General features: G+C 40.2%; 1 protein-coding gene across 4 annotated transcripts in view; it reads right to left on the reverse strand.

Moving 5' to 3' along the window:
* stx8 (syntaxin 8) overlaps positions 1-27,238 on the reverse strand; it is a 425,779-nt gene that overhangs the window by 188,383 nt on the left and 210,158 nt on the right. For 3 of the 4 annotated variants that reach the window (XM_068058121.1, XM_068058120.1, XM_068058122.1), the window contains one exon: positions 4,403-4,504. In XM_068058121.1, coding sequence (XP_067914222.1) covers positions 4,403-4,504 — 102 coding nt within the window. Of the gene's footprint in view, positions 1-1,678; positions 1,802-4,402; positions 4,505-27,238 lie in introns of all 4 variants that reach the window. The other variant, XR_010977561.1, reaches the window with a different exon arrangement.

Consider the following 27,238-nt stretch of genomic DNA (forward strand, 5'->3'; position numbering starts at 1 on the left):
CACAAATTCTGGCCCGTTGTGCATCCCTGATTTTATTCGCCCCACCTTTGGTGGCCATGCCTTCAGTCGCCTAGGCCCCAAGCTCTGGAATATCCTCCCTACATCTCTCGCTTTCCTCCTTTAAGACACTCCTTAAAACCTACTTCTTTGACCAAGCTTTTCTTCATCTGACCGAATATCTCCTTTTGTGGCTCGGTGTCATACTTTGTTTTATAATGGTCATGTGAAGCACCTTGGGATGTTTTATGATGTTAAAGGCGCTATATAAATATGTTGTTGTTGAAGCCCATATAAAAAGAATATTTCAACTGTTCCTCTCCTTTTCCCAATGACTCTCCTCAGTGAAATGTCCTGCATGTACTGAGGCTAGGAGTGGAGGAAAAGGAAATATAGCAATTCACTATTACTAGCAAATCCTGTTTAGCCATCTGTAAAAGACATTTAATCATACAGTTTTGAAGAAGAAAGGATAGTCCTACAAAAATGTAAATGAGTTAGGCGGAAGAAGGAAAAATTGGTCTTGATGCAAGATGCCAAAAATAAACCATTCCTGTCACCTGAGCTGCTAATCAACTAATAAAACCTACACTTAATCACACTGGAAGACATTAGCTTTGCTCATGTGTTGTTTGTAAACTTCCAAATGTTACTAAATGATTATAATCAATCTTAACAGGTTTTCAATTTTTGTGGAAACATCAATTTAAACTATCATGTTCCCCCCATCATTTTCTATCTGATTCTCCCTCAAACCATCAACTATGTCTGAAAGGAAATTTCAGTGCTCAACAGCATTCTACATTTGCAAAATTCAATTTCTAAAAAGAGGATTAAAGTTCTTTCATTCAAGTTTAGAAACTGTCACCTTCACACTAATTAACTGGAGTGGCCTCTGTTGTTAACTCCTGTTTGACTTTTCAGGTCAGTGTACAACAGTCACGTCTGTAGACCGAATACATCAAAGTCTCATTTCCAAATGTAAGCAACAGCCTCTTTTGATGCCATCTTAAACCGACCACCCAGTACTTCCCTCTGTAACTACTTCTGTGCTAATCAGCCTAATTTTTTGCACTGCGAGAAAAGACTACACCAGCACAAGAATATTTAACCCCTTTCCTTTATCAGAAAAAAGCCCCGAGAACTAATTTAATTAATATATCAGTTGGCTGATAGGAAAACAATCAATTGAGGATATCCTGAGAATTACTAGCACTCACTGTTAAGACTGAGCTGCACTAATAATATTTTATAGTACAAGTGATTCTATAGCTATATATGTTGCAATATAACATTTGAAGATGGGAAATTTCAAGTAACCCGAGCTGCACCAAAAAAGGAGCTCAAATACAACATATTTTGGGGGTATTTAGTAATTCAATAAATAAAAAGATTCTTACTTAATTTGGCTGACAAAATATTTTCTGTAATTTCATAATTACGCTATAGCATTTTAAAAATGCCATAATAGTTTACAAAACAACCTTTACAGAGCAGTCTTTGTAAAATACAAAGTCTTGGCTTCATCCAGTTAACCTGCTAATAAATTTGGGAACTATTATTCTGAGTTTTTACGACTGACTTAACAGCTCTCCCTTCAAAACAGAATTAATTTGGAACTACTCAAGATGCAAAAACTTGCAAGACTCATTCTCAAGAGGCAGAAGGAGTGGTAAATTACTTGATAAGTAGATTATTTCAGGAGGAACTGCACTCAGCAGGCTTGGAGATGATTAAGCCCTGGGAAATTCATCCACAAAATACCAGGGCACCAGTGCTCATTTGTTTCCTACCTTTGGGTAACCTGCAATTGAAAAAGTATTGGGTCAAGGTGTTGAAAATGAGATTTCAGTTCACTTTTAACAGCCTAAGGAAGTTTTTTAATGGAAGAAAAACCGGTATTTGATTTCACAGTGAGCAAGGTCCCCAAAGGGTAACCCTCGACAAATTCCAGATTGTACTTGCCACTGTCTGCAGTTTGGCAACAAAACACAATGGCATCATGTATGTATACACTTTACAGGCTGAACGCCTATTCATGGTAGGAAGAAGCTTCACACATAGAGGGCCTTGTAGAACAAGATTGAAGTTTCTTAATTAAGTCAGCTGAAAGACAGTCTAAGCAGTCTTCCTCTTAGATCCCTTAACCCCTAAAGAGTAGTGATCATCAAATCAAAGCATTAAAATCTAGCTCACAAATCTTTATTTATTGTGCCTTGTGCTCAGTAGGGCCTCTTCAGCTCTCTCACTGTTTCAGTGATTTTAGGCATGTTTCTGGTTTATAAACAAGAAACAAAGGGTCTTCTTGTGTGTCACGGAAGCCTTCCAGTAGAGCTGAATTTGATTCCTTTGCGCTGCAAACCAGTACAGCTATTTAGTAAGATTCATCACATTAACATGTCTACACAAAATCAAAGAGTATATTAAAATATATCTGAGTATTAATACCATACCAGGATTCAGACAATTAAACAATTTAATTTAAAAAACTGTTGAAATGCTTTTCTTTAACCAATTTAATTATCAGATAATTGTCTCTCAACAAGCTACCCTTTATTTCGACTTAAATAGCATTCTATAAATCCTGTAAGGCTCTCAATGACCAGAATCCCTCTTCTACTTTAGCTCCTTTATAATAATGGTTCTCCCAAACAAGGACCAATTGTTTCCTGGCGTTAAGTCACAGAGTGTGAATTGCTTTAATTTTTCCCCTTTAGCAGCTGTGCAGGGTGGGCCACAAGGTGCTTGTAATAATGAGGCAGAGGGACACGCAAAAGGCACCAAGGCCTGGCGATCAGAGAGCTGGCGCTTCACAATGGCCTGGTGTCACAAACTTTGCCTTTTAAAAATTTCCATGTGTTCATCCTGACAGCAGTTTTGGTGAAGAGGGGGAACATAAAGACTAAAGTATCTTACCAACGGGCAACAATCTCACCTTTTGCTGTTCTAACCTTCTGTGCTCACCAATTTCTTTTTTACTCCCTATAATTGTTGCCTTTTTGTGATTTTTCTGCCTACTCATTAGCAATGCCCAGCAACATTCAACAGACAAAGATGTGTGTGTCAAACAAAGAGAAGAGGAAAAAAAAGGGGGGAAGGAATTCTCCATTCACTTCTCTAAAGGATTCATTAATATCCTAAACTGTTGGCACAGCCTAAAACAGTTTTACGGTAACAAAGCGCACACTGACTCAGAGTCTGGGATCTTCAAATAAACCTTGCAGGCTGTCATGGCCATCAGGAAGCAGAATTAGTGCAATATTAGCTGACCTTCATTTTGTTATTTCTTCAAACCTGACTGCTGTTCACTGCTTGCTGGTTACTAGGCTCCCTTGCGGAAAAAAATGTAAGCATTTCCTAGGCAATAAGCAAATAAAACCAATCTTGAAGTAATATTTTTCACTTATTATACCGCTCCATTTTTCATGTGATTTTACAACAGTGTTGTCAAAACAATGCTTTAGGTTAATGTTTTCTCCAGAAACAGGGGTATATTTTACAAAAGGGAGACTGCACTATCAACCCCAACCACAGTGTTGTGATGCAGAGAGAACAATAAGCTTTTACTTTTCAGTCACGGCATGCTGAATTGCAAGTCTTAATAATGCAAATTCAAAGAGAATAGCAATAGCGATCTGCATTTTTGCAGCAGAAAGGACATGTTTGTTGTGAAAATTGTTAATTATCAAACAAAAAAGCCCTTTAAATGTAAAAGAGCATAATTACAAGTTGCTAATGAATAAAGGTGAAAGTGGTAACATGAAAACATGGTAAAATAGACTACATCACATTCATTAACTCAACAATGTCCAGTACTAAAAGGGACATGATTTTCTAGATCATTTCAAAGACTAAGCAATGTCTAAACTGCAACTGAAGTACTATGCTAAAACTGTTTTCTGCAAATCTAAATGCAAGACACTTTTGGGGGGGGGGGGGGGGGGGGAGAAGGGGATTTCCCTTTTAAAAAATTTTGCAATGCAAAAGAAAGTAAGGAAAACATCTAATTATAGCACCCATAAACGATGGATGACTCTGGCAAAGCCTGGTGCTGCTGAGATGTTACAGTGCCAGGGTGCAGATCATTTGCTTGCTTACTGGTAACAGCTGCTGAGAGCCCTAACAGAGGGCAAGGAGGTGAGAATTACTATCAATGAATCCTCACTTAGTGTTTGAACAGCTGCAAATGCAAATAGCATTATAAAGCCTTGGCTTTTTGTTTTGCCATACAAAAGGCTCCAAACGACAGAACAATCACAAACACATCCACCTTCTAAATACTACTTCTGATGGACAAGTGGGAAAAGGGTTAACTAGGCCATGTTCAAGGGAAAACTAGTAAAAACAATGACATCGTAATGCCACCTGGTGGATTGAGGGGACTATACTAAATAAATTCACATACCACAAGAAGCTGATTTCTTATCAACCAATTTGACACGCCTTGTTTCATTCTGAATTCTGGAATCAGTTTTATCCACTAAATGTGTAAGGTCATCAATGATTTCTGTATGAAAAGAGAAAGAGGAAAAAAGATATTAGTTTTCGAGTTGCTGTTAAGACAGAATTCCAGATCGATTAGAAGTGAAATACGATTATAGTAACAACTATGAAATGCAATACAGTCACATCAGTGTTTCTGAGGGGAATAGTACAGCAGCGCACTGCTAAAATATCCACAAACCACTGGAGGAATACCAAGAGGAACATGGGGTTTCAATAATATTCTCCAATTACACCTTCTCAATACATTCTGGAAATGATCAGTGTCTTCTGGTGTACTGCTTGGTTTGCATTAAGGCCAGCATTCATCTATTTTGTATTATTTAAACCTATTATAGAGACGTCAGCAAAAGCTTTTGCCTCCAAAGTAAGACACTAGCCAAAATGATCAGCTTTAAAACTTTTCATTGTAGGCAGAGTCTACAATCGCCAGAGAATAGATGGACAATGAAAGAGGTGAGCCTCTTAAGAGCTGTGCTAAATCTGAATAATTGTGTTTATTTATATATTAACAGAACATCTCTGATATTTGTAATGCAAAATCCAACTCAGGTCTGCATTAAGTGCAGTGGTGCACTTTATTTCCATCTAAACATCCATAATCTAAGTCATATGGCAATATTTAAATACAGTGCTTCCTTGCCTGAAGTAGAGTGAATTAAATATGATCATTGAGGCAACAGTTCAGGATAAAAAGCACTGTACTTGTGAATGTGCAGTCTATTCACCATTTGATAATTTAAAGAAATTGTTCACTAATGTCAGAAGTAAAATTCTTTACAATGATTGTCACCTGAAATAACTTGCTCTGCACTATTTATTTTGAAATCAGTGTTGGATGCTTGCTTCGCTATGTATTTGGAGAGAGACTGCGGGCATCAACATTTCTCAAATGATTCGGGAAAATCATGAAAATATTTGATCACAAATCACTCCCGAGTGAACTAAACCTACCTGCAAACAAGCAGTGAGCTAAACTTACAGACTAACCAGCTGTTTGATGCACTTTTAATAAAAAGTCATTTAAGATAACTCTACAATGAAATGTGGACTAGTTCCTAGGGTTAGACATTTGTTTTAAATTGAGTGCTATAGAAACCTTTTACATATATATATATATATATATATATATATATATAAGCAGAGGCTACAAATTTTATCTAAAAATGTAATTGTCAGGGAAACAATACTCAGAACAAAAGCTTGAACAAAAAAAAGTAACAAAATTCTTATGCATGTGAACATTAGGAAGAAAAGTTTATGCTGAAAAGTATTCTGAAGCTGCTACATTACTGGTCAGATATACTGATGATTCAGCAAAGACTTTTTCACTCACCAAGGACATTTCATTATTAACAGATACAGAATTGTAGGGAATTTGCTTCTGGTATTGCATTTCTAGTAATCTTTCGGTAAAAAGTTATTTCTTGATCACTACTGCTATATTAGCAAGACTTTTGACACTTATGCTACCACAAAGACAAAAAATAACAATCCTCAGACATTCAACCCTTTCAAATTGCATGTGTTCAACATTGGCCATCACTTGTACCTGCACGGGAGAGAGAATTATAGGTGCTTATCATACAAAATTGTCCAAGTAATCAGCTCGCTGCTTCGAAAACAGTTTTGTTTTCTAGGAAGCATTAGTATATGAAGTTCCAGGAAAAATGGATCCATTTCCTACCATTCCATATCCCTGTACACAAATGAAAATCATTTTTAATCCTATGTAGGAGGGCACTGCAGAATGATTCAGTGAGAAATCTTGACGAAGTTGCAGTCTGGGTCTGGATAATCTTTTCCAAATTATGAAACATGGACTGACAAAATCTCCTACAGATTTTTCTTGGTTTCTCTGCAATGATCCATGCACTGCCGTGCATATATTTAAATTCTGTCACTCACTGCACAGCTTTGAAAATACACAATGTGCTTAGATGCATTTTTCCCCTTTAACTCTTAGTCCACAGAAACCATTATTCCCACATCTCCAATGCACATAGAAAAATAAATCAAGAATTTTTGAATGGTTTCTCAATCGCACTTAATTGATTTAATAATACAACTACGCCAACATTTTAGTTTTGCTTTGCAACAGCGAGACACCCCCATGGGTAGGCCTTCTCATGCAATTTGGGCTAACATTGTAGAAAGTATAATTTTACGCTCTGTTAAGCTAGGATTCAAGAGTCCATTGGATGTCCTAAGCATTTTCTAAATTCAAGTCCTTTTTTTGTAAATATTTTGAGAAAACAAGAGACTCGCACATAGCCTCAAAACATTAAAAAAAAACTCAACTCCAGGAAGAAAGCGCTGCACATGCAAGATGCAGCATGGTGCACAGCTCTTTCCGAGTGCGATACAGAACCATGCAAAAGTCTTGCTGGTAAATTTGTACTGCACACAGTTTTGATCTTTTTATTTAAGGAGGGATATACTTGCATTGGAGGCAGCTCAGCGAAGGTTCACTAGACGAAGGGGTTGTCTTTTGAGGAAAGGTTGGGCCTATAGTCATTGAAATTTAGAAGAATGAGAGGTGATCTCACTGAAACATAGAAGATTCTGAGAGGGGGTTAACAGGGTAGATGCTTAGAGGATGTCCATGGGGGAATCTAGAACCGGGGGCATAATTTCAGAATAAGGGGGTTCCCATTTAAGACGGAGATGAGGAGGAATTTCTTCTCCCAGAGGGTCGTGAATCTTTGGAATTCTCTACCCCAGAGAGCTGTGGAGGCTGGGTCATTGAACATATTCAAGACTGAGATAGACAGTTTCTTAAATGATAGGGGTATCAAGGATTATGGGGAACTGGCAGGAAAATGGAGTTGAGGCCAAGATCAGATCAGCCTTGATCTTATTGAATGGCAGAGCAGGTTCGAAGGGCCTTATGGCCTATTCCTGCTCCCATTTCTTATGTTCTCTCTGTACCTGTACAGCAGCCTAAATTTCTTCAAGAAAAAAACTTCTTAAAACCGACGCTTAGGTGACCCTAAATTTCATGTCGAACAGTTGCCTATTGCTACAAAAATACAATAAATGGACAATAGAAACAGAGTTTAATAGAAGTGCCTTCAGTTGTTTGCATATAGGTTCAGATCTCGTTGCATCTATTTTTTCCGACAATTCTGGAAAAACTTCAGTTTACTGAACTGAAAGGACTGAGGTTTTCAGCAGTTTGTCCAAATGTTTTACGAAGCAAAGCAGCAATTGAAAAAACAACCTGAGAGACTGGGACACATGTAGCATGTCTAAACCAAAATCTAATTGCAGGATTAGTAAACTCTTCTAACCTTCTGCATCAACAAGCAAGTGTATGAAGCTATGCTTTCTTCTCTCACTCAAGGAGAAGTATCTAGGTGCAATTTTCAATGGGGTTGCTGATCAGAATCCAGATATTTAACAACTAAAGAATTATCAGCTTTTGTAACATGTTTGTTACACTCTATAAACGTATTTGTTTTGTTTGCCTTTTGTCCAAGACTTTTTTCTTGTTCACACGAATTACACAAAACGGGCGGCACAGTGGCGCAGTGGTTAGCACAGCAGCCTCACAGCTCCAGCGACCCGGGTTCAATTCTGGGTACTGCCTGTGTGGAGTTTGCAAGTTCTTCCTGTGTCTGCGTGGGTTTTCTCCGGGTGCTCCGGTTTCCTCCCGCAAGCCAAAAGACTTGCAGGTTGGTAGGTAAATCGGCCATTATAAATTGCCCCTAGTATAGGTAGGTGGTAGGGAAATATAGGGACAGGTGGGGATGTGGTAGGAATATGGGATTAGTGTAGGATTAGTATAAATGGGTGTTTGATGGTCAGCACAGACTCGGTGGGCCGAAGGGCCTGTTTCAGTGCTGTATCTCTAAACTAAACTAAAAAACTAAAAAAAACAATTACAATTTTCTATTTGACAACTATTTTCAAAAGAAAAATTCAACAAAACTATAACCACTGTCCTCCACCACTCTGAAGTTTCAACTCAACTTTTGATTGCAGTGGAGATCTACTGACAAGGAGCTGACAACTTGTGAGGCCCCATCACTCTTATGTGCTTGGATGCACAGGAAACCAGACAATGCCCTGGCTAGTGGAAGGACTAGTCATCCTATGTTTGCATCAGAAAAAAATGTGCTAAATGCTTCCATCAAAATTCAGTTCCCCTTCGTTGTCAAGGGCAAAGAATGATAAGCACACTTGGGAAACAGCTTATTTCATTGGGAAACAGCTTATTTCATTTGCCAACAGCACCCAGACCTTCTAAATACGTTATAACAACTCACACAAGTTAACCACTGCCTTACAAATGCTGCTTTTCAATCACTGCTCTGCTATCAAGTTAAAATGTCCTGTTTTCTCAATGAAACAAAATACAGATTAAGCAAATCGTATTTCTTCAAAATGCGTGACTTGAAGCAAAATTGTCCTTGTTGCGGTTGCATAATGTACCAACAAGAAAGACACAGAAATCTACATATTGTCATCACAGTGACTGCCTCAATATGCATTTGCAACTGATTGAGCAGTTCTCAAGTGAATGTTACTCTGCTAGGGTTTCAAAAACAAATCTTTTAACATGTGCAATCAATGCTCATTTTCAAAAGGAAACTATGGTTTGTAAAGCAGGAAAGGGATTGGTTTTATTTAATTTTTATGTGTCACATATCATGTCTTTAGATAAGTGCTTCTGTCAAGCTCAGGTGCGCATCTCCCTCAAGGGACAAAACCTGTCACGGCTGTACTAACTGTGTATTCTTAACTCCAGGGTGGGGACTTCCTTCCCTATTGTTCCCATGATGTACAACTAGGCACAAGGCCATTGCAGAATTATTTCTGGCTAAGGAACACTGTCAGCTGTGACAGCTCATACTTTTCTCTTTCCAGCTCTTATTATATTGCTTGGAATTCCTCTAAAATAGTTTGTTGTCAGGGCAGCTTCTTGTGTTTTGCCACTTGTCCCATTTTGAAACACATAGAAATATACAAATTAACCACTTGAGTTAACTATAATAGCAGTCGATTAAAATGCTCATATAATGCTGAATAAAAACATTGCTTTTGGCATTCCTTCAATTTCTTTTCTTTCCCCGATTTTAACTAAAAGTGTAACGAGGTAGTAATTAAGTTTGGATTTTTGTTTTTGTTAAAATATAAAGGTCCAGTTCATTAGATACAATTTTGGGTGGCAACACTAAGACTGATTTAAATGAGGCGACAGACATGCCAATGGTTCTCTCAAGTGATCCCAGCTCAGTGTCCTTGCACAAAGCACTTCCTCCCTGAGCTACCTTGACAGCGATACACAGAACACTGGGTTACTGAGCTTGCAGAACATCACAGAAAAGCTTATCTGAAACATCCTGTCACAACACAAACAATTCGTAAAAAAAAAAATTCATATCACAACAAAAGTATAAATGAAAGATACCTAAGGCTATATTGGAAAGACTCTTCCAATACCAGAATGCATTTGTAGTTTAATTGCTATTGAACTCAAATCATATCCAGTTTCAATTCAACACGTAACCTCTTAAATTGTAGCAAGGAAGTAAAACCATGGTTAATACAGGCATGTTGCGTCCATTGAGGTGACAGATATAACATTAAATGGTGGAATAAGTGCTCAATTTACACCAAACTGGGAAAGTTGAGGTTTTCCTGTTTGACTTCAGCACATATGTCTCTGACTACGTGTTGATTAACTTCCACTGTTTACTTACTGGCCAAAACAAATGTGAAATGTCAACTGTCTAACCAGTAGGACCAAAGTCGTCTTATCTGGCTCTTGCAAAATTGCCCAGCTCAGCTCCCGATTCCATCCATCTCCCCCGTTGCTCACTCAGACTAAGCCTGACGGTGCACAATCTCCTTGTCCTGCTTGACCCAGACCTGGGATTCAAATTCTACATGCTAATCACGACAAAGACCAGCTATTTTCACCACTGCAGCATCATTTGCCCTTGCCCTAAATCACTTCACTGACATTAAAACCTGACATGCTTATTCCAAAGCTCTTCTTGCTGGTCTCTGAGTTCTGCTCTTCATAAATTGCAGTTCAATATTCTGCCACCCACATCCTGTCCCTCACTAAATCCTGATCCTCTATCAATCCTATCCTTGCTTTGCCTCATTGACTGCCTTTTTTCAAAGCATCAACTTCAAAATTTGTGACTTCATCTGCATGTCTCTCCATGGCCTCGCCCCCTCCCTACCTCTGCAACCTCCTTCAGCCACACATTCCAGGGCACAATCTCTGCTCTCCTGACTATAACCTAATTTCATCCCTCCACGCCACTGCTTGTCTTGGTCACTACTTAAATCCTGTCACCTTGCTTGCTCCCATCTCATTCAAAAGCCTCCTCAAAACTTATTTGGTCACCATCCTATCTTTCTCTCACCACTGCTCACTAGTTATTTTTGCCTCTTTGAAGTGCTTTGAATGATTTAATTGAATTAATATAACTACATATCTGCAAGTTATTCAGTCTCATGCATGACTGATATCACTAAATTTTGTCCAAACAAATGCTTTTTTTTGACTAATGTTTGGATTACACTCTGCAAAGGAACCATTTTGGTCACTTTATATGCTTACTTATCAAGCACTTGCTCTGGCATGTTACTGCCGATATGGCTTCCTGTCCTATCACTATCAATGGGCAATAATCTCCAGTCATTTAAGCCACTATAAAAAGAACAAATCATTGGCTTCGAACATACAGATAACTGACTACAGCCAAGCATTCATAAGACAAATGCTGACTATGTTACTAGATGATAAAATCTAGCCTGTGTTACAAAAGTGCCTTCTTTGGTCAAATAACTTGCAAGGCAATCAAGTTCAAAAAGAAGGAAACAAAGATAAACTGGTTATAGAGTCATAGAGAGATACAGCACCGAAACAGGCCCTTTGGCCCAACGACTCCGCGCCGACTATCAACCACCTATTTATACTAAAATAAAAGCAAAATACTGCGGATGCTGGAAATCTGAAATAAAAACAAGAAATGCTGGAACCACTCAGCAGGTCTGGCAGCATCTGTGAAAAGAGAAGCAGAGTTAACGTTTCGGGTCAGTGACCCTTCTTCGGAACTGAAGAGTTCGGAGTTCCGAAGAAGGGTCACTGACCCGAAACGTTAACTTGCTTCTCTTTTCACAGATGCTGTCAGACCTGCTGGGTGGTTCCAGCATTTCTTGTTTTTATTTGTACTAATCCTACATTAATCCCATTTTCCCTCTCACATCCCCACCTTCCCTCAATTCTCCTACCACCTACCTACACTAGGGGCAATATTTACAATGGCTAATTTACCTATCAACCCACAAGTCTTTGGCATGTGGGAGGAAACCACTATGTAGCTGCATTATTTTGTGCAATTTCTCATTTGCATTGATATTAGTATAGGTTGAACATGAGGAAAGAAATGCAGAATGAGTACGACATGAGAGGTCAGTCAGGGATACAGTCTGGGATAAGGTACAAGTGCAGTTCCTTGAATATAGCAAAGGCACCATGTACAAGCAATGTGAAACACAGACTCCTTGATATCAACTGATAAATGGCTGAACGACAAGAATCATTTAATCAATTCAATATCAAGACAAGTAAAGACATATGGCCCAGTTGGCAAAACAAACCGAAATGGCTTATTCTCCAAGCATCTACGTGTGTCTATACTATTATTTGAAGACAGTACAGCAATTATGGAGAGGACTCAATCAAGCAAGTAATGATGGGGATTGAACAGGAACATGTACAAAAGGAACAATTCTTCAATTTCACACAGTGCTATTCTATCAAAGCTGGTTTGAGTCATAGTGCCACTCACCTACCTGTTTCAATGTTGCTTGGTATTCTCTCTTTCAAATGAAATACTGTTAGAACTGTAACCAGTTTCAGTAAGCTCACAAACAACGCTGTCAATGAATACTGAAACTTAATTACAATATAAATTGTCATTAAAAATCTTTCTAAAAATGTGTTTACTCTCAAAGGAACTGAGATGAAAAGCCTTGATGATAAAAATTGGATCTTACTTTTACTATATACTTTTGATGTTTTTAATTTAAAGACCTCTATTAGATTATCCCGCAGGCATCTTTAGAGATACAGCACTGAAACAGGCCCTTCGGCCCACCGAGTCTGTGCTGACCATCAACCACCCATCTATATTAATCCCACACTAATTCCATATTCCTACCACATATCCCCACCTGTCCCTATATTTCCCTACCACCTACCTATACTAGGGGCAATTGCTAATGGCCAATTTACCTATCAACCTGCAAGTCTTTGGCTTGTGGGAGGAAACCGGAGCACCCGGAGGAAACCCACGCAGACACAGGGAGAACTTTCAAACTCCACACAGGCAGTACCCGGAACTGAACCCGGGTCGCTGGAGCTGTGAGGCTGCTGTGCTAACCACTGCGCCACTGTGCCGCCCATCAAATACGATATTGTACGAATATTGAAATTTTTACTCTACTTCAAAATTCCAATCTGTTATTCTGTAAAATTCAATCGTGGATCCGATGAAAATCTACAGTTTACATGTTTAAAAGTTTTAAGCATAACCCACACACAATGTTTATGGATTATGTGATTACCTTCAAAGTAAAATTAACAATAGATAAGTATTCTCTCCTAAACTACCAAACACTAAACTTCCATTTACAGTATCATAGGATACAGGTTCATTAATTGCTAAAAATTTGCTTTGCAGTAATATACATAAAATTTAATTAATGCAAAAAGATATTAAAAATTCATTAAGATCTGTAAAGTTTCTATTTTTCCATTAAAGAATTTTACTCACAGTTCAAAAGGTAACAAAAACTTGCACTTTCCAAATGGGCAATATCAGCGACACATGACTGGCTGGAATATCGGTGTGGGACGGCCGTTGGGACAAGGTAAGTGATTATACATTAAATAGCATTTATTTAAATATTTAAATTAAGGTACTGTTGCTAAGCAGCGGGGGGCCGCCACGAGGCTTCGCTGCCATCGGTAATATGGGGTGAGGCCTTCCCGGCGTCGAGGCCTGTGGCGGGCTTCTCCCGGAGGTTATTTCCGGGCCCCCCTGCCACGATGGGCTAGTAAAATCCAGCCTAGTATAGAGAAAGCACAGTGATTTTCTGAATAGCTGATAGAGCTACAAAACAAAATGAAAGATTAAAATAATACAATAGTGGCTTAAGTTAACATGACCAAACAGTTTTTAATTACATGGATCAGAGAGTAGTTCAACCAGTTTATTTGTCGCTAGATGTACTGTCACAAATATTGAGCATTTATAATTCATACAGAACTTAAAAGCTCCTGGCACCAATGATAGAGTCTAACTGCTGATGTGCAATGAACAAAATTTGTTAAATTCAATACCTCTTTTGGGACACATTGAAACATGGGAGCAGTTGGTGCTCTGTATCACAACCAGAACACACCAGCTACTATAACCTGCAGCTGAAATATGGAGATGGCCCGATGCGCCTTCATATTCAGGTTGAAATTTTAATGTAGAAACTTGAATGCATTCAAAATATTTAGTGTATTAACAAATGCCACATAAATTATAGGACACATCTATCATAGCTTGCACTCCAGACAAAAAATCCCAAGAGTACTTTTTAACTTTCAGATGACAAAAATCAGAATTTAACAGCTTTATTTTTAGTAGCATTTACTAAAATAGAACCGTTTCTGTAGGGAGAGCTACTCTGGGAGCATTTAATCTTTTGAGCACTACAGTAGCAGTTTCCCCCCAAAACAAAACTACAACTTGTTCAGAAAGTACAATGACTAATACGTGTTTCACTTTTTTAGAACACTTAATATGGGTATTTGGCAGACATCCAACTGAGAGATTTCAGGGAAGTCGTGCATGAATTTCAAAAGCGGCAAAGGCTGTAACAGCAGCTGAAGAGTTAATGGGGAAAAAAAAGGTTCATCTCCCCAAGATAATTTATTATATATCTGATGCCCTAAAATAAATGGGAAAATATCAAATTCTTCAACACTACTATTAAAAATATTAACTCAAAGTTCAAAGTTTATTTCCTGGTCTCCAATGAGTCAGCTATGGGAATAGGATGTCATAACTGGTGTCAGTGGCCCTTAGCTGGGGGTGGAAATCAGCCAGGGTTATTCGTATATTGGCTTTAATGTCCCCTTCCCTTAATAGCTGAATGCAATGGTGCATAGGTGCTGCCGGCAGACCCAGACGACAGCACAATTTACCACCTTCAAGAGAGAAACAGAGAAAATTAAATCAAGTTAAAAAAAAACAAACCTCTGATATTTGAGATCAGGAACCAGGCCATTTTCAATGTTACCTTTATTCTTTGAAAATGGTATATGCTCAGCAATCTCCCAGAAGGTGGCCTCCTAATTGGCCGGCAGATCTGGAGCTTCAGCAGCCCCACCGGGAGAGGTGGACATTGCTGAGGCAGTTCAGGGACGGGAGGGCGCCTCAACATGGAAGCATCTGCGCTGGCCTGCACAGCAGTGCAGAAATGAACAAGATCAAGGCTGGTAGGCCCATTAGGATGGAGGGGAAATCCCTCCACTGGATCAGTATCAGCTGTCATTGCGGCCTTTCATGCTTGGGGCCCCGTCAATGGGGCATGGAGCCTCCAGCTCAGATGTAGGGAGGCCGCCTGCTGTAGGGAGGCCGCCTCCATTCAGCTGGCAGCCTCCCTGCATGCGGCAGGGAGCTGCTCCGCTGGTGGCAAAATGCCGGAGAGGCTGCAATTGCCCTTAGTTGGGGTCTGAATCACCTTGATTGGCTGCCTGCCTCCAGGGTGCAGGCAGCTTCCACCCAACTCACCCCTTGAAACATCCTCGGTGGCGGGAATGCGTCAGCAAGCTGTCCCAACGTGGTTCTCCCTTCCCCACTTCCAACCCCGTCTCCATGGGGCCAGGAAAATCTAACCCAATCCATTACTGGTTTGATGTCTTTATGCTTATATGTGAAATGCGTAGTACTTCATGTTAAATTGCTGTATAAATGTAATTTGTTTTTTATGTTGAAACTAATCCTACACACACTGGAGGTACGCATCCAGAGCAGTGATCACTAACTAATTTATTTCCTCAGCAGTGTAGCATTGCTAATGACAACTGTATCACTTCTACTGCTCCCGAGGCTGAGATTATATAATTTAGCACAGATTAGGGATGAGTGTGGCTCTGGGACACTTCTGGTCTATATGGCTCAGTAGCACATCAAGCATTGTATTTAGCAATTGAGTCATTGGGGAGCTCATGTATTTATATTTTATAGACACTATAATACATAACTCAGCGGAGACCCAAGGAGTAAAGCTCTGACCTTCCTGATCTGTTTGACTGATGCTGTACTGGCCAGCACACTGAGCTACTCGAGGCATTTCACTTTTACATTTTAAATACTATGTATATTTTTCTTCTCATCAGGGAACTTCAGGACTGATGTCACAAAGTGCTTAATGTTCTTCCGAGTAGGAAAAGCAAAGATAGCTGCTGTGAGATGGACACTACATTTCCATGGAAGCAGTAGCTAGATGGGCCAAATGGCCTCCTTATCTGTACTTATCCTTTGATTTAAAGGAGAATAGGCTGAAGAACACTTGCAGTTTCACTGAAGAGCACATCCCTTATTGGATTGGAAATATCTTATGTTGTGAATTACGAGAGAACTGATATTTGAATCTCTATTTGTACCAATACATTCTCGTGGCATATTCCAGGTATCCTGAAGCAGCTCAAATTCATGCAGGGTTAGATTATCATGACAGATTAAATGAACTAGTCTTGTATTCCCTGGAATGTAGAAAGTGACTTGATTGAGTTTTTTTAGGATTTTAAAAGGAATTGAAAGGGCATTCAGAGAAACTTTTTTCTGCTAGTGGGGGAGTGTAGGATAATTGCAGCTTTAAAATCAGAGACAGCCAATCAGAAGAGAAGTTAGGAAACACTTCTCCACCCGAATGGTGGTAGAAGTGTGCAGCTCCCTCTCTCACAAAAAGCAGTAGATGCCAGCTCAATTCATAATTCTAAATCTTTAGATCGGTAGGTTTCTTGCTCGACAAGGGTGTAAAAGGAGAGAGAAACAGAGTTAAAGTTTCAGGTCTGTGCCCTTTCATCAGAAATGTTAACTCTGCTTCCCTATCCACTGATGTTGCTAGACCTGCTGAGTGTTTCTAGCATTTTCTGTTCTTATCTCAGATTTCCAGCATCTGCAATATTTTGCTTTTGTAAGGGTATGGAGACAAGGCAGATGGATGAAATTGAAATGCAAATCAGCCATGATCTCACTGAATGGTGGAACAGGCTCATGGTGCTGAAAGGCCTGCTCCTGTATCCATGTTCATTTATACTGAAGTCAGCACTTGGCACCAACTAGGAGGGAAAATAAAACCAGCTGAATGATTGTAGATACATTATTCCTTCAACGTATATCCATTTTGTGCAGCCAAAGTACTGTAGATTTTCCTACAGATCTTCCATATTTTTAGAAAATTGACATTTTCTCTCTTAATAAAGCATTCCTTGACTGAGAAAATAGTTTGATGTTACCACCCCAGATCTCTGCCACTGTGAATCTGCAAGAACGTACTTGAGGCCTTGAAATAACACACCCACAACTATATCTCTTTCTTACTATGCCCCTTCTCTTTGAAGAAGCGCTTGGCCCCACAGTACGAGAACAGTGTTGTGAGAAAATGAGAATACTAAAAATAAAATAATTGGTGCTGTTCCCAAGACCAAAACCTGTGCTTTTATCATTAGATAAACTAATTCTTTGCATTCAAAATCCAACAGAGCACAGTGATTTCTACCAGAGGGAAAACAACTTAAAGAATATCCTACAACAACTTTAATTTAAGTACTGATTTATCACAGTGACCAGATATTGAAGAAGCGTTTTGGTAGTTCAAAAATGTAACAAAAGTTCCAGTTGAAGGAAGGATTTTTAAAAGTGGGGAGATATGTGGTTCCAGAAAGGGCTTTAAAAAGGGATGTAATAAAGTCTGTGCCATCAATGGCACAGTGAGAGAGAAAGGAAAAGAGAGCGTACACAGTGGGTTAGAGTTGGAACAGCAGAAGGTACGATAGGATGTAGGACCTGAGAATGTTGCAGAGACAGGATGCTTGATTTCTAGCTCCCGCTGGGGTTGGAGGTAGGCGGGCACTAAAAATAACGCCGCCTGCCTGCGTGTGAGCTCCCTGGCTCCATCCCATCACCGGGCCATTTTTGCAGTCAGGATGGGGGCAGATAGCCAATTAAGGTCGTTAAGGCTAATTAAAATTTTCCAATTGGCCTCCAGGTCCTTGCACAAGGCTGGAGCCAATTTAACGTGCTTCCAGGTGGCAGACTGGGGGGCCGGTGCTCCAGGCAAGCCTAGAGGCCCTCCTGGGCTGTCTGAGTGCTGCAGTAGCAGCAGACCACCCTGTAGATGGATTCCCCCCCCCCACTCCCACCACAGTGATGGCCTGGCTGCAACAGCTGTTTTTTAATTTAAACTAAAAATTGGAGAGGATGCCTCCATTTTGAAGCACACTCTCCCTTAACGTCCATTACAGCCTGCTTCTCCCTTCAAGCTGGAAGGCCTCTGATTGGCCCTCCAGCAATGAAAGCCCGCCTGCCATCCTTAATTGGACGGCGTGCCTGCCCTCTGGCCATTAATCGACTGCCCCAGGGAAAATCACAATGAGTGACCGTTTCCTACACAGTGCAAGCTTCTGACCCAAATGGCAATGGAAAGACATACAGAGAGGAATAAGGATTTTGAAATCTATGTGCTGGGGATGGGAAGCAGTCAGGAGTGTCTGCTGAAGTTCTTCAGTTCTCAAGCAATTCCATTTCTATAATTTTTATATGGACTGACAAATGAACCAGACCACCCCTAAGATTGGAGGAAGTGGAAATTTTATCTTAAAAACGCACAATAGAACAATTGTGCTAACCACAAAAAATTACTGTTAATAGCTATAAAATCTAGCCTTCCAATAGCTGCTAATGTTTTGCATTAAGTAAATACCACTGCTCTCAAAGTATTCTGATACTAGCTTCTGATGTGGAATTTCTCTCCAGAGTAATGCAAAGCCTTAAAATAATCCAAAACTGTTGCATTTTGTGCAGTGTTTGGTCCCATCCCAAGGAAACAACGATAACTTGAAACTCCTAAATCCCAAGGTGTCTCTCAGGAATAGAAAAAGTTAAATTACAGAAAATCTTGAGAGCATTGAGAACTCCAAAAGCATGACTTTTCAATTTACAATTAAGACCAAATAATAACCATTTAGTTAAGGAAAATATGAACAAATGTCAGTCACAGGAAATTTAAATTTCATGGATAGTTATTTATGCGAATCTTAAAATTTTTTCAGTAATACATTATTTCCCAGACAAATTAAAAAGTGTAGTTTCTCTGTGTAAAGCAAAGGTCATTTAGCCTTTAATTTGGAGATGCTTTTAACAAAACAAGACAAGCAATAAGACACTGTAATCTGCAGGATGACTAATAGCCATATACTGTACTGTGTCCGTCATTCCATGATGGGTAAATGTAACCTATGGGAATTAGAGGGGTGCAGTTATATAGCATACATGTGGGAGGCCCAAAGTGCATGACGTGAGCTCAGGTGACACATCTGAGCCTTGGCTAGGGACGAAAGGACCAGGATTCCAGGTGTAGATCTCTATTCAGTGAGCTTTGAACATGAATGGTTCAGCTACAAAATACCATGGGACTGAATAGTTTAATAGCTGTCTTGGCACACGTATGAAGTGTTGTGGAGGGTGCGGGGGGGTGGGGGGTGGGGGGGAGGGCAGTGCATGTGTGGAGATGCCAGACTTTCACTATCAGCCATAGAACAATAGCCGTGCATCAGACACCTGATAGACGGGAGAAATAAGTCATTGTATAGTTTTGTGCCTTTTATTATTAAGCCAAGAGCATCTCTTGCAACTGTAAGCAGTCCCAGCAGCAACAATGTATGTTTACAAACGTCCAATGCAATGGCAATGCTTCAAACACTGCATTATTATGCACCATGTAAATGAAGTATAGTCCCATCTTCATACACTCACACCAAACGTTTTACTTTTGTCGAAAAAAAACACAATTGTAGCATACAGGACATTTTTGGCAATGAACCTTATGGATTGGATGAATTGATCTGCTTGGAATGATTAAGATTGTAGGTCTGTCCAGATATAGGTACTTTTGCGCAGTTAGTCATGCAGCAATAACTGCATTCTCATACCGGAGAAGAATAGATTAGTTTTAAACTAAAATATTTATTCTACTCCAAAGCTTTATTCATATCATGTTTTACACTGGAAAAATGCCATAAGAAACAGATGCCCATAAAAGCTTTGCCCAAATTCCAAAAACAATCAAATCAAGGAGGCTTGTTGACAACTGTTTCACCTCCAATTTACAAGGCTGTCATTGTTTTTGTTTCTTCACACTCTTCCCCTGGAGAGAACAGTGTGCTGTAGTGAAAAGATTTGCAGCCTGTTTAGCAGAGTCAACGTCCCTTCCAAGCCATAACCATCTTTATACTGTCTGATAGAGTGGCTAGTCCTATAAGGCAGGAGGGTTTTATGGGCTCCCACATCCACCACCGGCTGTCAACCCAGAATTCAGAGCCACAGCTCCAATCTCCACTTGCCAGGACTGTTAGAGTGGGTTTGAACCTTTCACCTTCTGAATCAGAGGTAGGAATGCTGCCACAAAGCCAAAGGCTCACTCCTGTTTTATTCAGTTAAGATAATAGTAGAGCAAAATGACAAGACGAAGTCAGGGCACCATAAGGTTCAGTAATCCTGAAGTACACATTCTTTTTATTTCAGATTTGACCTTTGGCAAAATCTGTATCCAACTTTCTCAGTTAACATTTCTGTTCAGCTTTAAATGTATTCCTGATGTCTTCAGGGAAAACCACAGGGGGAAAAATAAATCAAATGAAGACTTGAATTTTCTATAGATGCAACTGAATTTTTGTGATTTTCAAGGTTGAAAGCTCAACTGGAGTATTTGCAAATGCTTTACTATTAAATATTCTAAAACATTAAGTAATTTTAAATTTCTTGAAGACACAAGTTTCAGTCAGTCCCACCTAAGTATATAAAGAAAACTTAGAGGGAAAAATTGGATAGCCCCCAAAAACAGGCGTGGGGATTGCAATGTGGGATTCTGTTCCTGCCGATGCAGGCAGCATGCAGGTTTCATGCTTCCTGCTCATTTAAATAATAGTAGCGTGCAAGCCAGTGCTAATCATGCTGTTGGATGGGCTGCATGCCTCAGCAAGAGGCCCTAGTTCAGGCAAGGCTAGCACCACTTAAAGCTAGCCTGAACCTCTTAAATGAGTGGTGCACTCTGGCTGCAGCAGGTGCTGGAAGTTGTTGGGAGGGTGGGTGGGGGGGGGGGGGGGGGGGTTGCGGGGTGAGGGGTGGAAAAGAGTGTCTGATCTCCATGAGTGAATATGATGCAACAGGGCAGAGAGCATGCTACAAGGTTCTCTGACACAGCAGTAGAGGTGTTGGTGGAGGAGATGGAGAGGAGGTGAGAGGTTCTTTCTCCACAGGGGTCCAGAAAGCCCTCCAGGCAAACTTTGTGAAGGCAGTGATAGCAGATAGTCAGCGCTATGAATGCGAGCCCCAAGGACCTGGATGCAGTGCAGGAAGAAATTTAATAACCTCACACGAGTGATCAAGGTCAGTGAATTCACCCTCAAATGCCATAACCTTACAATTGAACCACTGGTCTCACACGCTGCTCCATTCACCACCCGTCCCTCCCCTTCACTCACCTACCAATAATCTCTATCAAACATGAATTGCATCTAACATTCATTGCTTCATCTCACCTTCAGACACTTAGCACTACTGCAAGCCTCACAGTGAAATCTCACAGCTCTCACACACTGCCAGCTATTCCACCATAACAGCCACATCACTCAAAACACATTGCACCATACTCACTGACACACTTCCTTCTTTCTTGCAGGGCAAGTTGGCGCACAACTGGAGGCAGCAAGAGCTACCAGCAGGTGACAGGGGTGGCCGCACAACCTTACGGTCATGAAGATGATGGTGTTCAGCATCATTGGACTGGCCATGACGCAGGCCATAGCCAGTGATGGAGCTGAAACCATTAAAGATGACAGTATGTTCATAGCTAATCATCCTTCTCACATTCCACTTCCCCCTCATCCCATAATCTCTTCCGATTTACAAGCTGTAGCTGGTTTAAGGATTCACCTCTTGCTTTCCCCCAACTCCCCTCAGCCTTGTGCCTTTCAGATACCCAAGATCCTCAACCTGGCTATGCAGTGATGCAGCAGCAAGTAGCAGAGGAAGATGATACTGATGACGACAAAACACTGTCACTTGTCCTGACACTGGCACCCACCAGTGATTTAAAAAAAAAACTGATACTGTGTGCACTTTAGAGGGTAAATTAGAGGCGGTATCTACACATGATGAGACACTGGCACGAGCACAGCCAGGGCAGGGGGAAAGGATAGTGCAGGTGCCAGTTCACCAGAGAGGATACACGAGTTCTGCTGCAGCGGACTCAGATGAGGACTTCAATGAGTCGGCATACAGAAAAAAGCTGATGGGTAGGCACACAGAAATATTTAGTGCATGGCAGGCCTGCCAGAAAGCCTGCAGTCACTCTCAAGGAGTAGAAAGGAGTCTGGCTCCAACCTTGCACTCACTTTGTGCAAAGTGTGGAGCCCATCCTTTCCAGTGTGTAAGTGGTGGCTAACACCATGAGAATATTTGAGGACCCAACCATGATGAAGTGTGTGATGGCTGACAGCTCAGCATCCATTGCAGCACAAGCAGAAGACACGCTGTGCTTGAATTCTGTAGTGGAAGCTCAGACTGAAGTCATGCAAGCTCAGCTTGCTGCCATGCAGGGTCATACTGTTGCCATCATGGCTACAGATACTAGTGCTCAAAGGAGCTTGCAGGGTTTCACAGCAGTCCAGCAATTTGTGCTCCAGCAGATTACTAGAATTGCTAAGACACTGCTCCAGGGAGTGGTACTGGCTCCGTAGAGCATGAACCTGCTGTCCTCTCTCTGTAACAGAGGGATAAGTAAGGTCTGTGAATGTTTTGACAGGTAATTGTTGTTGCATTCACTTGTACTGCTGTTGGATGAGTCGATAACACACAGCCCGGCCAGAAGAGGATATGGTGGTTACCTCCTTCCTTCCTGAGCTGCAAGCCATACACCTGGTGGCAAGGGCTGCTACGATGGTGAGGCTATGCAGTATGCAACAATGACAAATCATGACATGCATTCAGGAGAGTACAGTATGGATCCTCCAGAGCAGTTCAGGCAGCAAAGTGTTGCTTAAGGACCGTAATAGTCTGCTTGATGACATTTCATGTGGCAGCATGGCTCTCGTTATATGCAAGTTGCCCAAGTGTGCATGGGTTGTGCACCAGAGTCCTAAGCCAGGTGGTCAGTGGATAGACCTTGTCACTCAGTATCCACATTCTCTCATGGTGACTCAAATGTCATTGGTACAGTGGACTGGTGCAGAATAAAGGCATCATAACTGCTGCTAGGATAGAGGGCAGTTAGCTTTATGATGCATTGAGTATTGTCACGCACCAGCTGCACATTGAGGAAGTGAAATCCTTTGAGTTTGCAGTACCTCTCTGAGTTTAGATATGGCGCCTGCAAAGCAATGTGTGTGCAATCAAAGACACCCTGCACCATGGGGCAACCTGCCACCCTGGTGAAGCGATGTGCATGCTCCACTTGTTTCTCGCTGGAAAAAGAGAACGCAATGTATTCCCCTCTCTTTGCATACGTGTTTCAATCATCTCCTTTATACATCAGTGGATGGTAAACTGTGAGATGTCCCCTGCTCCAGCCTGGAAGGAGCCCATGTGAAGAAGTTTATCATGACTGTCACCTTTACAGCGACTGGCAATGCTGTCTTCACCCTGCTCTGAGGCTGTGGGGCTGCCTGTGAAAGGCGGTGGATTTCAGTGAGTACCTCCTTAGTGAAGCAGAGGCATCACACATACTGTTGCTAGCTTAAGTAGGAGAATTGCTCCTTGAAGATCCTGAATGGATACAGCCTCATGCTGAGTGCCTTTTTCCCCCTCCTCCTCCCTCTTTGAGCAGCTTGTTCTCCTCTGTGTCACTTCTCTTTCTCCCTATCATGCTAATGGCCAACAAAAACAAGCCATGTTGCATAGAAGACCTATTGGTTAACTTTGAGCAGCCTATTTGAAACAAATATTGCAGATTTGTGAGGCACAGTGGCGCAGTGATTAGCACCGCAGCCTCACTGCTCCAGTGACCCGGGTTCAGTTCTGGGTACTGCCTGTGTGGAGTTTGCAAGTTCTCCCTGTGACTGCGTGGGTTTCCGCCGGGTGCTCTGGTTTCCTCCCACCGCCAAAGACTTGCAGGTGGATAGGTAAATTGGCCATTGTAAATTGCCCCTAGTGTAGGTAGGTGGTAGGAGAGTGGTAGGGAATATGGGATTAATGTAGGATTAGTATAAATGGGTGGTTGATGGTCGGCACAGACTCGGTGGGCCGAAGGGCCTGTTTCATTGCTGTATCACTCTATGACATTGGTTTATCAAAGACATTTGAAAAGTGTGAGAATTAAAATGCACGAAACAGGATGCAAAATGCAAGTAGAGGTAAATAATTAGTAATTAAACAAATAAGGAAATACTTGCTGCAGATATTTAATCATCAATTTTAGTTCTTTCATAACTGACTCAATGCCAAATTTATCATGAAAGCCTTTTAATTTTTCTAAAAGTTTATTTTCATTTTACTGCTGTGAGAATATATTTTTTAACAATCAATACTTTTTTTTTACTTAGTGCCAAGTGCTAGTGTAGACCTTTCATGCTTGTCTCAGCAGGTCTTTAAGCATATGATAAGAAAAAGTAAATACCATGAATAATCCTATTGTGATTTTTCACAACTTTTTATCCAATTAGAAGCTAGGGGGTTTATGATTCTCAATAACCTGATAAGACAACAAAAGTCGAATTCATTGTACATTATAGTTAGCTCAGTGGAATTAAAGTTCTGTTAAGACACAAGGGAATTGCGCATGTTGTGGGAGTTTCCATGCTGTTTTATTTTAAGTTAGAATGAGGAATCAAGAACAAGACTGTCGGTATATGGTACTGCTTACTGGAAAAAAGCTATACAAAGATATCTAAGTATTTGAGGGGTAAAGACAATTATTAACCATTTCAATAACACATTCAATTAAATAAGACCAAAGTGGCAATAAACCAAAATATTATAAACTTAAAGTACTCAAACACCAATAAATACGTGACATTCAACTGACAGCCGGATCAACAGAGCCTGATAAATCTGTATTATAGCTCAATATAACTGCATTTTAACCACATGGTGATGATGAAAGGCCTGTCAATCAGGATTAAAGGGACTCTTAGGCAAAAACATGAACTTTTCCCTTTGACAACGTCAAATGATGTTAGCACTATCTTGCTGAACAACCTGAAGAAGCTAACCTTCTTCCAGATGGCAAAGGCCTTTCCACTTGGGATATACAGAATGAATTCCCAACCAACTTACACGGTCCAATTTCTTGGAACTCAGATAGATTGGGGTAGTCTATTAGTTCCAGCGATGAAAGATTTAAGTCAGTATTACAAGACTCATGCTCCATGGTCCCCTGGGGGAAATTATCGAGTCAATATGTCCTACTTTGATAATTGATAACACTTCCTTTTTAATGGACTACCTTCTGTAGTTTTTACACATTCTCACAGGCACATCAAAGTAGAAAATGAAGACTAGAATACATTCCCAAGCATTACATGCCATTGAGGAAATCACCACTATTGGCGTAAACTTATCAAAGAGACTTTGTTCCTTCTAAGCAAAGGAAGAATGGGGAAACATATATCACAATTAAGTTTTTCTTCCCACCACAAGTATCTCAATTCTGGACAGGAAAATAATTAAGTGGAAAAATAAAGGCATGTCAACAATCATGTAAGAGGTTTGCTCAGATCCATGAACAAAAATGGAAAAATAGAAAAGAAATATGGATCTGCAGCAAATATTTCAATACCTCTTGAAAATACATCTCCGTGGCATGGAAAGTGATTATACAAAGCTCATTATCTTAAAATTTGTTTTTATTTTAAATGGGTTATGTAATTCTCAAAATACAAAATTCTCTTAATTCAAAGATCTTAGAATAGACTTGGAACAATATAAAAAATGCCATCAGTGCTGTCAAAATACTGGACAATTTGAAATCCTTCAGACAAAAAAATCAACTTTAAGTTAAGAGGAATAAACTGTTTAGGTGACTTGAGGATTGGACTCCTTCACATTACTGAACAGCTTAGTTAGAGCTCTTACACTGAAACTGACCAGCAAAAACCTTTTCCTAAAAAAATACAATAGTGATGCCAAGTTCAATTGCTTCCAGCTATTTTCCCCCTCCCATCCCACAGTACTGAAAGCAATTCAGCAAAGCAGAGAAACTGGAGTTATACTCCACCTGTTGTGGAAATCAAGTTCTGTGAAATGGCCTCCTGGAGAACATCTCACACCACTTGGCTTGGTTAAACTACCACATTTGGGGCAAAACCACTTGGCATTAACCCACCCCCCAAAAATGCAATGTCATTACCACCTTAACTTGTGAGAAATTGTAAACTCTGTAGAACCACAAAGTTTCAATAAATAATTAAGTAATTAGCTGGTAAAATGGATTAGATTCAGCTGGAATTATCCAAGGCTGAGTTGAGTTTCTTGTGTGGTCATTATTTAGTTTAGCACTTTAAAATTCAGAAACATAACAAATAATGTCATAAGCAGCAGAAAATGTGTTTAACCTCAGTAATTAAATTTTCTTAAAATTGCAGCAATTGTAAAATTCAATCTCAATGCTCCCTAAATTAGATTTATCAACGTTCACATAAACAAAGACTTAACACAGACAGTTTCCTTTTCCCACCCCATAATGGCTCTTTTCCTATCGAATTTATACTGAGACACTTCTATGAGTAGCAGCATCCCTCTGTTGGTATTCTTCAATGTGCAAACCTACACAATATCAACAGGCTTTGTCCACAGCTGAGGCATTGCAACCAAGCCGAATGGCCTCTTTAGCCTTACATATCCTTTCTAGCAGGAGTTATTTGACAGCAAAGCAGAAAATCTGAATGATATTCCACTCCCCCCACCTTGCCTTGGGACAATGAAGCCAATTACTACCCTGACTGAGATCAGCTAACTCAGCAAAAAACAGAGATTCAGCCTGGAAACGTCCTGGTCTGTTTGGCTCAGCATCATACTGAGCTGTCCATTTATGCATTCAGCCAGTTTTTTTTTATTCCCTGTTATAAGAAAGTAAAATCTAATCTCTTCAAGGACATTTTAAGAAGAATATGCTTTCTGGCATCTCTCTACTTAAGTGCTACATTATTGCAGTAAACTTAACAGTTGTTCATTGTTCAGAACTATTGTACCACTAAAGTTAAAATATGTTTGATTTTTCACTTTACATTCTCTGAAGGTTACAGAAGACAAACAGACTTTAAGACATCAAATAATAAATTTAGAATCAACGGTTCACACAAGAAAGTAAAATGACTAAACCCAAGTTACATTGTGCTCCTTCATCTTAGAAGTCCATTCATATGAAAAGTGAAACTTCATAATGTACTTAATGGAATAGAGAAAAACAAACTTTGATTCAAGAAAAAAAAATT

This window comes from Heterodontus francisci, chromosome 26 (genome assembly GCF_036365525.1).
Source record: "Heterodontus francisci isolate sHetFra1 chromosome 26, sHetFra1.hap1, whole genome shotgun sequence".
Taxonomy (NCBI): domain Eukaryota; kingdom Metazoa; phylum Chordata; class Chondrichthyes; order Heterodontiformes; family Heterodontidae; genus Heterodontus; species Heterodontus francisci.